General features: G+C 44.6%; 1 protein-coding gene across 1 annotated transcript in view; it reads right to left on the reverse strand.

Annotated features, from left to right (window-relative positions):
* Positions 1–467: 467 nt before the first annotated feature.
* The window catches only part of LOC147443760 (proteasome inhibitor-like protein), a 41080-nt gene continuing 24844 nt past the window's right edge, over positions 468–16703 (reverse strand). The window contains exons 2-9 of the mRNA XM_086526557.1: positions 5288–5483; positions 4891–5028; positions 2879–2968; positions 1311–1388; positions 1192–1223; positions 1053–1119; positions 883–963; positions 468–806 (exon numbers count right to left, since the gene is read on the reverse strand). Of these exons, the coding sequence (XP_086382683.1) occupies positions 746–806; positions 883–963; positions 1053–1119; positions 1192–1223; positions 1311–1388; positions 2879–2968; positions 4891–5028; positions 5288–5483 (743 nt within the window). The 3' untranslated portion in view covers positions 468–745. The remainder of the gene's footprint in view (positions 807–882; positions 964–1052; positions 1120–1191; positions 1224–1310; positions 1389–2878; positions 2969–4890; positions 5029–5287; positions 5484–16703) is intronic.

The following is a 16703-nucleotide window of genomic DNA, read 5'->3' on the forward strand; positions in this document are numbered from 1 at the left end:
AGGAGAGAGTTTCATATGAAAGCCAGGTCTCAAAGGTCAGGGCACACATACCACAGTATGATCTAAAAAGCACCCTCTAGGTCTTCGAAAAACATTTGGACATAAAGGATGTATATATAGTTAGTCTGGCAACAGTTTATGGGCCTTAAATATGCATATACTCTTGAAGCCAAAAAAAGTCGCTCTTAACTTGAGAGGGAAAACATGATTTGGGTAACTAAACGTGCATGTCATAGGAGCTCATTGATAACGTCTTCTTCAGTTCCACTTGAGAGCATTATACAGATATAGATAATGAGGTTCTGAGTTTTGAAAAGTGCCTCAAGCTGCCATGTAGGTTTGAATGTCTGAAGAGACAGGTTACAACAGGAAATTGTACACAAGCAAGCACACAAATACCACCTTGAAAGTGACAAACACTTAAAGATGATACAGACACTTGACTTCGTATTTTAAGAGTATCGATCTTTCAGACACCACCTTTTGAGATGCTTTTGAACAAGATGCAAAAAAATCTACAAGGTGCGACCAGAATCTTCTATCGATGTGCATCCTTAACATGCTTCTCTCGCTTTTTTTAGTACAACTATGGGACAAAATTGCTATACATGATCTGGTACGCATGTCGCCTTCTTTTTATAAAATCTTTCTCATTAGTGTCAATAAAATATGATTTACCTGAAAACTCAATACTTTTTACATTTTCTCTCGGACAGTACTCTTATCCCTGAACCGAGTACAAACACTAAAACGGGCTGAAGTGTTCCAAGTCAGGATTTGGCCCTCCACCGGGAGGATGCCTGCCCCTGCAAAGCAATTATTTACATTAATATCTACAAGCTTGAAGGCTAAGACTACTTCAAAATAAGAACCTTTGAGTACCTTGTAAAGCGCCCAGGTTCAAACCCGGGAAAGCCCGGAGGTCCAACCGGATCATATCGTGCTCCCGGTGGCAAAATTCCTCTGCAAGTAGGCTCAAGTCAGAATGACATCATCAATCAAATCACGTATCTTACATAAAGAACAAAATCTTCACAACAAAAACATCATGCCTGTCAGTATCAGGCAGAGTAGGCATCTCTCCATAGCCCATGCTACCCCATCGTGGGTCATTAGGCCCTAAAAACAAGTTCTCCGATCATCAAACAGACTCAACATTCTCTCTCAAAGATGTGAAGCTCAGAAACTTACCGACAAGCATTCCACCAACTCCTGGATCAAAACTACATGAAGAACAAGCCAACACACAGATTAATGAGCTTTCACATGACTTTAAAGTTGGCACACGAGAGAAAGAATACTAGCCATACCTGCTTGGAAATACCCCTGCTCCAGCTCCTGGCAGCAAGTCGCTACTTCCATACCCAGGAACAGGAGGATATCTTAATCTGTAAAAGACAACATTACAGTCCCAATGTCATTGCAAGCAACAGAAATTAAAGTGCAAGATTTCAAGTCTGAACTCTCACACCAGCCTCACAGAACAGGTGACATAGAAATCAAGGGTTAGTAGATACTGAGTTAAAATTTTAATACTCGCTTGAAGAACGTAAAACCATGCCAAGTACAAGGAGACAAACACATTAAATCCAAATACAAAACTGAAGCAAGCGAAGCCATGTAATAAGCGGACCCGCTGACCCGTCCCTCAAAACTTTTCTTTATTTTGAATTTTGTACATAGTATTACGAGCATTACGGGACTAGACTCCAAATCAGTGCAAGTGAAATCAGCATTGCAAACATTTGAATGTCAATGACAATTCTCCAAGCTCTTTGCTTCTCTCTCTCCTCTTCTCCAAGTGTCCACTGTCTCTTTATCTGCTCCCAAATTGTCTCCAAACAAGCAAGATACAATCTTCGCAAAAACATACGAGACAAAAAAAATGCTACAGAGAGTCGATTGTAGGGAGTCTTTGCAATAAAAATTTATTAAATGGTGGATATCTCCAAGCAAGCTTTTGCAACGGACGTCTTCAATTGCAGACATGGGCGGGTGAGAGAGCATCCCCAGGATCTGAGATAAAGAGGGACGGCTGAAATTGAGAGACACAAAATTGAACAAGCTAATAAATTGGTTTGAAGGAAAAACACCCATGCAGATACAAAAATAATGGCATAGGATGATGAAAAGTGGCTTTTCCAAGCCATGGCAAGCTTCAAAAAGAGAGAGACTAAAGTCAGTAACAAAAATCATGAATTTTTCTCACCTTGCAAACCAGCCATACTCTAAAGAGTAAATAATCAAAGACCTTTAAGCCATATGCCTGCTTAGGAGAGATCTAATATGTCTCCCAAGTGGAAACTCTTAATCACACCCTCGAATAATATGGCATTCAAGAGGCACAACTCGAGCAACTATGTAATCCCCCAACCCCCCCCCCCCCCCAAAAAAGAAAAAAAAAGTGATGACCATCACCAGAACCAAGCTATTAACATGTACCCTCATCAACACCTACTGCGAGCCCCTATTCTCTCACACAAGCAACACCTGTAGCTTTCTATGCATTGATGTTTTAGGCTGAGCACAATCCCACAACCCCGTATTTACTCTCGCCAGATTGATAAACAGTCTCCTATCTGATTTTAGGTCTGCTCCTACTTTCTTGGTTGGTTGTACATTAGAATGAGATGGATGTACCCATTGTTAAGAGGCAACATATCTTTCTTTCCTTTCTTTCTCAGCAGACAGTATGAAACAAGGTTCTTGCCTTTACAAACGCTACATGCATTTCGAAATTTTCACCTCATAAATTAAGGGACAACAGAGCTTATTCAGACTCAAACATCCGGAGGTTTGTTGTTGTTCTCCTGAATAAATATTCTTTCTTTTTTTGTTAATCAATGTGCGATCAAACAGTTTGTTAGTAGTTTCTTACCCACGCACAGATGGAGCTGGTTCATCAACCAAAATGCTTGGCTGCCTCACCTCTTCCTCAATACTAACTTCTTTGGTATCCCTCATTTTGCTGCAAAACATGCCACAAAACTAAGAAATTAGAGGGAGAATTTTCAGCTGACCAAGGTCATAACATGAAAGATCAATCAGAAAGCAACATGCAGTTCGAAAATCTCGACATCAGCTGGCTTAATTTTTAATCCATTAGCTTCAAACAAGTAGCATGAGTCCAATATATAGCTCTACCTACCTAGGTATACAAGGTATAGCACAATTGAAACACACAAGATACTCGATGACTAGGTGTGAAAATATTTTTGGTCACAGCAGCAACTTGCAGTGTGTGAATAGGATTGTTGTGTTTCCTCAAGATGATAATGTAACAAACAGAAGAAGTGGTGCGCCTCCTGGCATGCAGTGTTATACCAATGCTGACGTGACAGCATCACGCCATGATGATGTGGAAGATTCACTGACACAGCAGCTCATCTCAGTTGCACCAGCTTTTTCATTGCAGATTCTTTCTAGCATCTTGCTATTGCATACAACATTGTTTGAGTCTGCGTCTCAAACCCTTAGCAAAAAGTCTTTCCAAGTATGTCTTTAAGAGGAATCCCCGTGTCGAGGACTATGAGAGTTTTCTAACTTTGCATTTCTAATGGACAACCGTGGGTAGTCAAAACCAAGAAAAGCATAAGGGTCTCCACTGTGATATGACTTAGGACTTCAATTTTGTTGCTACAAAATGGAGCCCTCTTTTGTAGTTCTTATGTTGCGAGAAAGCAATACTTCAAAAGGATCTAGAATTACAAATAAGGAATAACTTGCGACAGTTTATTTCTTTTTTTAAAAAAAAATTAACTCTTGATTGTCAAATTTGACCTTTCAAGTGTCTTTCAATAGCCACAATGTGCAGATTACAGTTTCCATTTACTTCCTTAGTGGCCACATGCCTAAATGTTTACTATGGATCTCTATCCCTAAGGTAGTTTGGTTTCTTGTAATGTAATGGTCCTTTTCATTGTAGTGGTGGATAGGAACCTTTTTAAACCATGTTCTTTAATTTTTTTGCATACCATTGTTTTCCTACCTAGCTATCTTGAAATGGCGTAAAGCCTAAAAACATAGCTGGGATACAACATCAAATCGTAGAGATACCAAATTTCTTTGTGCTTTGAGACTTGAGAGGTTCTCCGGAGATGGTGACTTTCACCCTCAAGTGCTTACGACACTTTTGTGTTCCACATAAACAGAGAAAACCCACTTCTATAATGCTCCCTTATGTCACTGCCTTGACTAGGCTCAACACCATCCTGAGGAAGAAATGGTTTCCATCTATGTGAATTTTTCCAGACTGTACATGGAAATTACCAATATTCGCCATCAGAGCATTCCACTGTAGACTGTTTTTTTTTGGGCTAAATATCGCTAATTTGGCTAAAAGCACAATTTGAACCCAAGGTTTTGGCTATAACTAGGAGTAAAATTTTGATATATTACCGCCAAAAATATGAGCATTAGGTAAGATGTATAAACTTTTATAGCCAATTTGTAATGTTTTATCTAGAGAACATATTGTAAATTAGAAACAATTTGCTAAGATTTAGAAAATTACCTCTTATAAATGAAAATCATACCACAACGTATTAATCATTTTGACTTAAATAGTGTTTGAGAAGCTAATTTTGTTTCTACTGCTATTATAAGCCTTCAAAAAAAATTGACAATTTTTCTCCAAAACTTATAATTTATCACCAAACAGTTGAGCAAAAATCTTAGGGTCTGCCCCAAAAAAAATACACTGAAGTCTGTAGACTGTAGAACATTGCATTGTGGACTGCTGTATGGAGCTTAAACCGCCATGATGAGCCCTCTAAGCCAGTTGGATAGCGTAAATTAACATAAGCATTAATACCTACACTTTCAATTTTCTGACGTCCTAACCAAGATACGAAATAAAATTAAAACGGCACGACGACAGAAATTTAGTACCTGAAAATTCTAGGTTTGTCTTTAGGGCACGATAGTTTCGATAGCAAAGAAGAGTTGACTTGCTCAACTAACTCATTCAATCTCTTATAGAGCTGCCCATAGTTTGTCCCCTCTGAGGGAGTGACGTAATCTGTAACTCTGTTTTAGATCCAGACAAGACAACATTTGACAATAAGAAAAAAATAGCTTCAAGGATGGGTTAGCAGGTGCAGAAACTTTTCAACAGTAATCAAGAGGAAAAACTCCATAGGTGTGCATGTGTGCCTGAACATACACGCATGCATGTGCATACGTGCACAAACATGTGCTCAGAAAGAGGACAGGAAAGGCAGCAACTTAAAACTTTCATCTGCCAAGAATACCGCAGGACATACTACAGCACGACTGCAAAAAGTACCTGATTTCAAGCTGAAGAGCTTCTTTATCATTCTCATTGGTCACAGCCACAATAAGCTTGTCGTCCACAGTCACGCATTTCACTAAAACAAATTTACATAGGCCCTCTTGCCCGGCACCCGAATAAAGGAAAGCATAGGCACCATCCATATCATTCCAACCATCAATGCCAACTTCCTCAACTTCCTCATCACCAGCTGCATTCACATGATAGTCTTAGTCATTCAGTATATCTTGATAAAAGTGAATAATCTCTCTCTCTCTCTCTCTCTCTCTCTCTCTCTCTCTCTCTCTCTCTCTCTCTCTCTCTCTCTCTCTCTCTCTCTCTCTCTCTCCATTAGTACAGGATGGAGCTAGATAGCTTGATGCATTCTCATGATTGTACTACCTTGAGCATATAGACATGCATATACCCCTAGAGATAGAGCTCCATCCCTCCTCAGATACTCCACTACCTACATTCAGTTCAGTTTTGTTTCATTTGTCTTTCCGATAGACGGATGACATACACACCATGTACATTTGATTTGTCTCATAGGCCGATTTCGGCCTGACACAGACGTTAAAAATCTTTCTTTCTTTCTTTCTTTTCTCTCTCTCTCTCTCTCTCTCTCTCTCTCTCTCTCTCTCTCTCTCTCTCTCTCTCTCTCTCTCTCTCTCTGTGCTATGCCCGCTCTGCTTGCTCTCGCGCTGCTGCTGGGACAGCGCGCACAAACTCCCCCCACCTCCCGCCCATTTGCTGCTGTGACAGCGCGCCCGTAGATTTTCAGCCCGCCATCTGCTGCTGTGACAGCGAGCCCGTAGATTTTCAGCCCGCAGGTACATACGGCAAAATTGCAAAAGTTCAAAACACAGGAGGAATTCCCACAGGAACTTTCAATCTCGGCCTTTCTGGATTTTACGAATTTTCGCATTCTCAAAATCCTGTACTTTCAGACCTGCAGGGATTTATTTGCAAGGAATTTGGAAACTGCAGAGCTCACAGAAATTGCAAATTGACACATACAGAAAGCAAACACATGCCATGTAGGCTGAATGGGGAAACATATGTATGCATAATGCGGTGCGTATAGGTTGCTCTCTCCTCTCTCTCAGAAAGTGAAACAAATAAGGCAAGACAAATGGCGGCGCACTACATGGTCACAAGCAAGAGGATGACAGCCATTGAAAAGGAGTTGAAAGAATGCAAAGCCCACATGGATGAGTGGAAGAAAGAGAAGTATTTAATTCTCGAATGGAAAAAGAGGGAGGAACAGGCGAGGGAACTAGAACGCAAGGAGTTCCGGGATGAAATTCAAGCTTTAAAAAGTAGCATCTCAGCCCTTCGGGAGGAACTCGACGAAACCAAAGAGGGAAGACGCCTTGAAGATGGGGAAATTCAGCCATCAATGATTGACGAGCTGAATAGTATACGAGCACAAGTCAAAGAATAAAGGAGGAAGGAGAAATGAAGACCTCATGGGTGGAGGTTCTCTCCAAAACGCAAAAGAAAATGGACGAGGCTGAAAAATGGATTGAAGTTGTCAAGAAGGGAAAGGGCAAGGAAATTCCGACTACACCCGACATCATCAACAAAACACTAGAAGAGGAACAACGAAGAAGGGTACGCGCTCTACACGTGAGAGTGACCGGCCTAAAAGATTCAGATATGGTGGACCAAGAGGTGAAGAGCCTCATGTCCATGATGGGGGTGGAGAAGCCCTCGCACACACAAGCTTGGAGAGTGGGCAAGAAGAGTGAAGGTAATGGGGAGAGTTCAAAAGGACGGGCTCTCATTTTGCGCTTTCCCTCCATGGAAGAAAAGAAAGACTTTTTAAAGAAGAGGCCAACCCTCAAGAAAACAGGTATCTTTTTAGGAGATGATCTTACGCTCTCACAGCTTGCACATATGAGAGAGGTCATGCCAGAGATTATAGCAGCAAGGGAGAAGGGGAAGTTAGCTTTCTACAGAAATGGACGAGTAGTGATTACAGAGCACCGCTCTACATGACGGTGCGAGACCTATGGGACCACTCTCAGGATGGCAGTTTGGAACTGTAATGGTTCGTATAGACTTGATGTGGGGGCCTTTGAGGATAGCTTCAGAGACAGAGACATTGTTTTCTACTCAGAGACTCATCAGGCTCCAGGACAGTTGATGCCGCACATATCAGGATACAGATGGGAGACAGCTTGTAGGACATGCACCAGAACTACGCATGGGACTAGAGGATCAGGAGGTGTAGCAGTTCTTTTCAGAGAGGAGCTCCAACCACTATTGCACATAGTTCGGAGAGATGATCAGGCCAGATACTTGTGGGTGAGGCTGAGGGCAGAGACTGGACGTTTCTTGTACATCGCCATATGCTATTTTCCTCCCAGCACTTCAGTATATGCTTCACCCAAAGGACAGTCTCCTTACTCTGTACTTGATGATGATATCTGGGAGTTCTCCAGAGATGGAGACATCATACTCCTGGGGGATTTCAATGCCCGTACAGGCAGCTCTCAGACAGTCTTCTATGACACATCAGAGGAGATGCTTAGAGAGCTAGAGCCAGAGGAGTTGGGACTTGAGAGATGCTCACACGACAGAGAGCATACAGAGTATGGGAGATACCTGAGAGAGATGACGACTACTCACAGTTTAGCCATACTGAATGGCTTAACGACTTTCCCATTGTCCACAGGTTTTACTTGTTTTCCACATAGACATGGGTCCAGCACTGTAGACTATGTTCTGACACATCCGAGCTTTATCTCTCACATTCAGGATTTCACAGTGGGGCCCAGACCAGTTGGGATAGCAGTAGATCATGCACTTTTAACATTATCAGTCTCCTTTGAGTACAATACATCTCAGGCCTCACGGGGTGGTGGACATACACGCTATACTTTTACACCAGAGACTGACTCAGTCTATGTAGAGGAGATACGTAGGCTTTTATGCACATCAGAGCCAGTATACACAGTGGAGGAGATCACATCTATGCTGACAGTGACATTACATGGGGCAGCGACAGAGGCATATCCACACACTCAGCCTGGGCAGAGATGTCGTTCTGGGCACATGCCTCAGAACAACTGGTATGATGAGGAGTGTCGACAGAGGAGAGCTCAGATACAGCGGGACCTGACATTGGGAGTGATCACCTATAGACAGTCTCGCATTGCTACACGACGACTAGTGCGGCGGAAGAAGCGAGCTTTCTTGGTCCAGATGGAGCAAGATTTATATCATCTCTTCCTTAGTAGAGATTCAGGAGAGGCTTGGCGTCTATTCCATGAGAAGTCTCCCCCACCAGTGATTACTTCTACAGAGATATGGGGGCAGTATGCAACATCTTTATACACTGTACCTGGACAACCACCATTACCAGACCCACCACAGCCATGTCCGGCTACGAGCACCTTCTTTACCACTAAGATGGTACAGGAGGCCATTGACAGGATGAAGACCAGACGGGCACAGGATCATGAGGGTTTGGTAGCAGAGCACATTATACATGCTGGGGATTTGTTGGCAGAGATGCTTGCACGGCTATTCAACCGTGTCATGTGTGAGGGTCTCCCTGAGTCTTGGAGATTATCTACTATTGTACCTATCTTCAAGACAGGTGACCCCACAGTGCCGGGGAATTACCGTACTATCATGGTAGGACACACATTGGCACGGTTATATGCATCCATCCTCGAGCATAGGCTGAGCAGTTGGGCAGAGATTATGGGCATACGAGCACCTGGGCAGGCTGGTTTCAGAAGGGGTCTCTCCACACTAGATCATGTCTTTACACTCAGAGCTATCATTGAGGAGGGTCAAGCACATGGTAGACGGATATACTGCAGCTTTGTGGATTTTCGCAAAGCCTTTGACATAGTGCCGAGGGCCAGATTGATGCACCGGCTTATGGAATTGGGAGTACCCACAGAGCAGATGTGGGGGATCATGGCATTGTACAGTTCAGTGATGGGTCATGTACGCACATCAGAGGGGATATCCAACATAGTTCACTCCACCATCAGAGTGAAACAGGGATGCCCACTGTCCTCTACTTTATTTGGTATGTATGTTGATGGGGTCTCTGATTATATTGACAGAGGAGGAGATAGAGGTGCTCAGCTTGCAGGGACATGGATCCCTCTTTTATTGTATGCTGACGATATCGTGTTGATATCAGAATCGCCAGAGGGTATGCAGAGACATTTGGACGCATTGCATAGTTTTGCAGAGGATAGTGGATTGTCTGTCAACCTTGGTAAAACCAAGGTCATGGTATTTAATACCACGCCACAGTGGGTTAGGAGATCAGCACCTACTTTCACATATGGAAAGGACAGTATGGAGTACACTGATGCATACACATATCTTGGGGTGGTCTTTAGTGGACCGAGGTTCACACTGAAAGTGGCAGCAGACACTAGATTGACTCGTGCCTATGCAGCCCTAGGTGGTTTAGAGAGGATTTGTTCGCAAGTTCAGTTCTAGGAACCTCGAACAAAGCTCTGGCTTTTCGATACTTTGGTCGCTTCAGTTATGCACTACGCGGTTCAGGTTTGGAGACCGTCTATTGACAGTGCTGGATGGACTAATATGGAGAGACCCCTGATATCTATGATTTCTAGGCTGATTAGAGCCAAGGCCTCAGTCCCACATGACATCATACGAGCGGAGCTGGCTGCCCCACCTATGGAGGTTGAGGCACTCACCAGGTCAGTATCATTTGTACACAGCTTATGGGACACCACCAAGGACAGGTATGCCAGGCTTGCTCTCGAGTCATCCAGACAGCTGGCATTACAGGGAGATACATCATGTTGGTATGCACAGATGAGCACATGGTTTCAAAGGCATGGTTTCAGCATGGACAGGCTGCCCCCTTTCCAGTATTCTCTTGATGCACCATCCTTGGCTCTTACACGGATGGAGACTACTAGACTCATTCGGCAGGATCTTATCCAGCTTGATAGCAAGAGGACATGGATAGAACCATCACGGGAGTTGGGTACGAAGAGGGTTTTCTATAGAGAACATCTTCTTCAACTCACGACAGACGGATTTGTCACACGGCCCAGTTACATGGACACACATCTATCTCATAGGTTACGATGTGCTATTGGCCAGATTCGCACATCTTCACACCAGCTTGGGATTGAGACAGGTAGATTCAGAGGCATACCAGCAGACAGTAGGATATGTCAGTTATGCCATGCAGAGCCAGAGACAGAGTTTCACTACATATGTCGATACACAGTCTACTATGAGATACGGGGACGCTTTCATTGTCTATTCAGAGATGGTTTTGACTCGTTAGACAGAGTCATGAGATACCAGGATCAAAGATGTCTCGGATTATTCCTACTTGAGATTCAGAGACATAGAGACGCTCTATTGAATGGGCAAAGACAGAGACAGTCCCAGAGACGCATCTCAGATTTCTTCAGTCTGAGTACCACAGAGTCAGAGGGGACACCACCACCAGAGAGCTCGGTTCCCACCCATACACACATCAGCGGTACTCTCATTGATCGAGCTATAGAGTTAGGGAGATCGAGACGACCGCGACTAAGGAGGGGAGCCACGCAGCACCGGCGGAGATTGCGGCAGAGGATCCACAGGATTCTAGCACGACACCCAGAATGTCGATCGGGATAGGCTTCATGCTACTGCTATATTGTATCATGGTGACACTGATCCCCACTTTGTACCTTTATGGCATGATACCATTGCTCAGCCTACCAGCCACCCATAGGAGTCGGTAGCACTCCTATCAGTTCTTTGTTTGTAGTTTTCTTGTTTGTACCCAGACTTGGTACTAGACTCATCATTGTAATCAGTTGGTCTCATAGGTCATTTTGGCCTCTTGTAGACGTTAATATATCATTTCATTTCATTTTCATTTCTCTCTCTGTCGCGCGCGTAACCTGCAGCCCACCCCTCGCATAACCTGCAGCGCACCCCCCCTGTTTTCGCGTGCGTAACCTGCAGCTCTTTTCCCACAGTACGCAACCCGCAACGCGCCTCCCCCCCCCCCCCCCCCGAGCAAGTGCAAGTTTTTTCCAAACAAGTTTATTTCCAAACAAGTTTCAAACGGCTTTCTCAGCCCTGCAGAAAAACAGTAATTGCAAGCAAAATCCAAAAATTTACAGAATTTACAAAAATTGCAGAATTGACAGTTGCAGAAAGCGGGAAGTTGTTTTGATTTGCAAAAATTGCAAGAAAGGCAAAATGTATGCCATGTATGCTTAAAGTGGGGAGAACATATATGCATAGTGTGGTGCGTGTAGTGCGGTCTCCTACTACCATCGCAAATTTCCCTCTCGTTTTTTGCGGCGACCAAGCATGAGGAAACAAAATGATAAGCTCGACCCTTTAGAGGATGCAGTTCCAAAGTGCAAAGAAGAAATGACCGAAACAATTAACAAGATCAACTGCAACTTATTGGGCACAATAAAAATGCTCGACGAACGCGTGTTGGCCCAAGAAAGCAAGATAGCTACACTGAGAGATCGTGTGACGGCCCAAGACGAAGAGATTGTGTCACTCAAGAGGGAGCTCGCAGAGGCACGATCACGAAATACACTTGAAGAGGGAGAATTGCAACCTTCAGTAATAAAAGAGCTAAACAAGATCAAAGAGCAAGTGCAAGCCATCAAAGAGGGGGAAGAGCGGCACAAAGAAATGACGACCTCTTGGGTGGACGGCAGATGAGGCCAAGGAATGGATTGAGGTTGCCAAGAAAGGGAAAAGCAAGGAAACAACTACATCCACACCCACCATAATTAACCTGACACTAAAAGAGGAGCAAAGAAGGCGTGTGCGCTCTCTACATGTGAGGATTTGCGGCCTTAAAGACAAAGATAATGTGGACGAAGAGGTAAAAGAACTCATGGCTTTGATGGGGATTCATGAGCCAATGCACTCAAGAGCTTGGAGAGTGGGCAACAAGAAAAATGGGAGCAAGGGGGAAACCTCGAAAGAAAGGGCACTCATCCTTCGTTTTCCCTCCATGGAAGCGAAGGACTTTTTGAAGAAGAGACCAACTCTTAAGAAAACGGGCATCTTTCTCGGGGATGACCTTACCCTCTCACAGATAGCTCATATGCAGGAGTTAATGCTAGAGATTAGAGCGGCAAGGGAAAAAGGTAAGATTGCTTTTTACCGAGATGGAAGAGTGGTGATATTGGAGCCACGCTCCAGATGACGGTGTGAGACCTATGGGACCACACTAAAAGTTGCTACCTGGAATTGTAATGGATCTATGCGTTTTGATGTGGGTGCTTTTGAGGAAAGTTTTAGTGGGAGAGATATCATCTTCTACTCTGAGACACATCAGGCCCCTGGGCAGTCTACGCCTCACATTAGTGGATACAGATGAGAGACCGCATGTAGACAGGAGACACGATCAAAGCACAGAGTGCGAGGCTCGGGACGAGTGGCAGTGTTATTCAGGGAGGAGTTGCAACGATTGATACATATAGCTCGCAGGGATGAGCAAGCTAGGTACATGTGGGTGAGATTGAGAGCAGAGACAGGCAGATATCTTTACATTGTTATTTGCTACTTTCCCCCGAGTATGTCAGTGTATGCACCACCCAGAGGACAGTCCCCCTTTTCTATTTTGGATGATGACATCTGGGAGTTCTCTAGAGATAGTGACATCATCAATGCTAGGACTACCCATCATCAGACAGTTTTTTATGATACTTCATAGGAGATGCTCAAAGAGCTGGATGTTGCAGAGACGGGCCTATCCAGACTATCACAGAATGGGGAGCATAATGAGTATGGACGACACTTGATAGACATGGGGAGTGCACATGGATTGGTCATCTTGAATGGCCTACAAAGATTTCCCACTGCGGGAGGGTTTTATGTCACCAGCGTGTGACTACTATCTATCCTTTTTGTTGATTTCTTTCTTATTATCTATTTACTTTCACTTTTTGGAAACACCCCTCGGGAAATCTAACTGCCCTGCATTGCATAGCTAGTGTGGAGCTGTCCAGAGGGAGTCCAGGCCTGAGGGCAAGAGAGCACTAAGGTTGGACAAGGACTATGGTTAGCCAAGTGGGGTCATTGACTAGCCAAAGTGGAATCCTTTGCTGCAGAGGCTACATTTCAATTCTGGATGTGGCCGCAGTGTACAAAGAGGGTCGGATGACCTAGAAAGATACAATGGCAGCATCTCCTAAAATTTAGGGAACTGCTATTTTGGGACCTGAAAATGTGTTGGCGTCATTACCTCCGGAATCACAAGGGGAACATTTTCTTACTCTGCCGTGAAGTCAACTGGGCAACCGGTTGGGATATTTTTAGACGGCAACCCCGAAACGGGAAAATGCTTATAAATGTGCCAAGTGGCACTTTCTGGTGCACTTGCCTCATGCAACAAGAAGTGGCGCTGAATTTAGGAGAGGGAGAGCCTCATTTTCAGATTTGTCATAGGTTAAGAGCTATGGAGTGCTTGCTTTCCCTCTTATGCACAGTGCGGTGCCAGGAGTGATGCCTGCACGCTACGCACTGCCCTCTCTCTCCCCTTTGGCAGTATGTTATGCCCCTCTAGTGGGCTCTTCATTTGACCAATGTACAGTTGTGTGGGTTCATGCGCGATTGCCGAGGCAAGAGCCTCTTGCACAGGTACTGGATTAGCTAGCGGCTAATCCCCCCGCAGGTACAGGTGAATTCGGAGAGGTTTCACGCCAGAAAGCTCGTCCGATTCAAAGGGCAAGTAGCCCTACAGGTGCGGGAGCTCGAGGACTTGCTACGGATGCGACCGGCACGCGAAACGGAGCCCGAAACAGTAAATTACAGCCTGCTGTGTATTTTTGCAGGTTTAGGGTTTTGGCCCTAAACGGACCCTAATACCCCCAGGAGGTTCGGGGACGCAAGGGGACCGCTGTACAGGTGATCTAGCGCATTTTCAAGGCTGAAAACAGAGAATTCAGCGTGCTGCAGATTCTCGCCAGGTTTTGCAAAGTGCCCGTATGCGTCAGGAAAGTCAGCCAATGCGTGGGAATATTGACCGTGAAGGGTTCTAGTACAATTATGCTGCCGAAATCGGGCTGGAACAGTGGAAATTCAGCCGAGTTTGTGCGGGGCAGCTTGTAGGGAACCTCAGCGTTTATTCCCTCTTTTGAACAATAAAAAAATACCGAAAGGGGTGCCTAAGTTAGGGGCCAATCTGGTGTCCGTCTACTCATACAGGTGCAATCTAGCAACCTGTATCCCTCTCCCCTTTGTTGTGTCTTGAAAGTACAGGTAAAATAGACGACTAATAATGGGTGAAAGCTAAATCAAGGTTTAAAGTAAAGTCTACCGCCCTTTTTGGATTGAACAGGCCGGTTTCATGGTTCCATCGATGGGATTAAATCACTTTTTCCCATAGAAGTGAGCCTTGGTCAGTTTTGGGTTTGAAGACACAGGGGATCATAGACCAGACACAGGGAATTGCAATTATGGCTGACAGACCAGATGATGTGACTGAAGAGGTTTCCTCTTCACAGGGTCAACAGACACATGAAGTGGGTGAGTCCTCAAGACCACCACAGACAGATGATGATATATTCAGGACCCAGTTGGCTACTGCTGTGGCTATGTTCACACAAGTAATGCAAAATCCGAGGTTTTTAGCCTTTCTGCAACCTCCTGTTCCGTCTCAGTAAGTTGGGTCACTGGATCATATTCAAAAGCCTGTTAAGGCTCGAGCATAGGTGATTCATACCGCACAGTCAATGGAAACACCTGTACACTTGACGGAGAACATGCAGTCTCCACAACCTATGCCTAAGGTGCAAGAACAGGTGGCTGAGATGCCAGTCTTTCAGGCTGTACCAGTTCAGCCCGCCACCTTTCAGCAGCCTATAGCTGGTTCTAATGTGCAGGGAAGCAACCTACAGGCTATGCAACAGGTCTTCCCACCACCTTCAGTACACCCTGGCTATTTTGGAGGTGGATCGGTATTCCAGAGCATGGCTGGTCATGCACCTGGAAATCAGTTTTATACGCCAGGAACAATGTTTGGGGGTGCTCAAACGATGATGCCTAACCCCATGTACAGTGTCATGGGTATGCAACCAGGGTTTCAGAGCACTCAGGGCCAATTTGGGATGCCACAGGCAAATTTTGGTATGACTGGAATTACAAATCAGCAGCCAAATATGGCATTTCCAAGTCAAGTTAATAGCGGCCAAGGAACACAGATGAACCCTAATAGTGTTCCCATGTTTCAGTCACTTCCATATGACAATTTAACGCCGCTGGAGAGGCCAACTCCGTACAAAGAAGGTGGCAAAGGTGTGTCATTCACGACCTTTACAGGGTTTGATGACAGGAAGAAGGCTCTCTCATTCCTCCAGCAGTTTGACAAGGCCTATGCAGGGGGAAATTTTGCAGAGGCTTCAAAGGTCCGCAAGGCAGCCACTTTCTTGACAGGGAATGCGGGACAATGGTGGACAACTTTATTGCTTCAAGGGCAAGCTCCATCCACATGGATTTACTTCAAGCAGATTTTTGCAGCAGCATGGTTATCTGATGACTTTGAAGCAGATGTCATGACAGAATGGCACCAGCTAAATGCTGCCACTTGCAGAAATCTGGATGATTACAATCGGAAGTTTTGAAAAGCTCTACTTCCAGTAACTTCCTATAGGTTTGTGCCATTGACAGAACAGATTGAAAAATACTGTTGTGGCCTACCCAAAGGATTGAGAAAGTACTGTACGAAGACAAAAGTCACTACTTTGACGCAGCTCATCGAGGTAGCAAACACTGGCAATGGTTTGCTCAAGGGAGAAGATTGTGAATTTAACACTCGCGTCAAGGCAGGATCAGGCAAGAAAAATTCAGCCAAGAAGCATGTTCCCAATGAGGCTCCTAAAGGGACTCAGGAGTCAGCCAACGCAAGGAAAGACAAAGCTATGGCTGAATCAGAAAAAGGACCAGCAAAGAAATGGAAAAGACGTTTTCCTCGCAAGTCAAAAGAGCAAAAGAAGGTCCTTAGGACAGAGAACAAATGCTTTATATGTGAGCAGCCTGGCCACATTGCCTACAACTGTCCTACAAAGAAAAGGCCAGCTGATTCTGATGACAACGAAGACAAGAAAGGAAAGAAGCCCATGGCTAGTCTAGTGCCAGATATGGTGGGCGACAAGCCAAATTCAGATGCAAGTGAGCTTTGCAGAGCATGGGGAAAGGTCAGGGATCAAACAATGCTTATCTTCTTTGATCCAGGTGCCAAAGCCAACTTCATTTCCCCAGAATTGGATTCAAAGTTGGGAATCAGACGTGAAGAGATGGGGTATACAGCAGAGGCAGGTTTGGCATGTCCTGGCCATACAGAGGCTGTGACACCCATCATTGGAAAGTTGCGTCTACATATCCAGTCCTATGTAGATGCTGAAGAATTTTACATCATGCCACTGGATGGATGTGATGTGTT

The sequence above is a fragment of the Adiantum capillus-veneris genome, chromosome 13, assembly GCF_014529385.1.
Source record: "Adiantum capillus-veneris isolate H3 chromosome 13, ASM1452938v2, whole genome shotgun sequence".
In the NCBI taxonomy this organism is placed as follows: Eukaryota; Viridiplantae; Streptophyta; class Polypodiopsida; order Polypodiales; family Pteridaceae; genus Adiantum; species Adiantum capillus-veneris.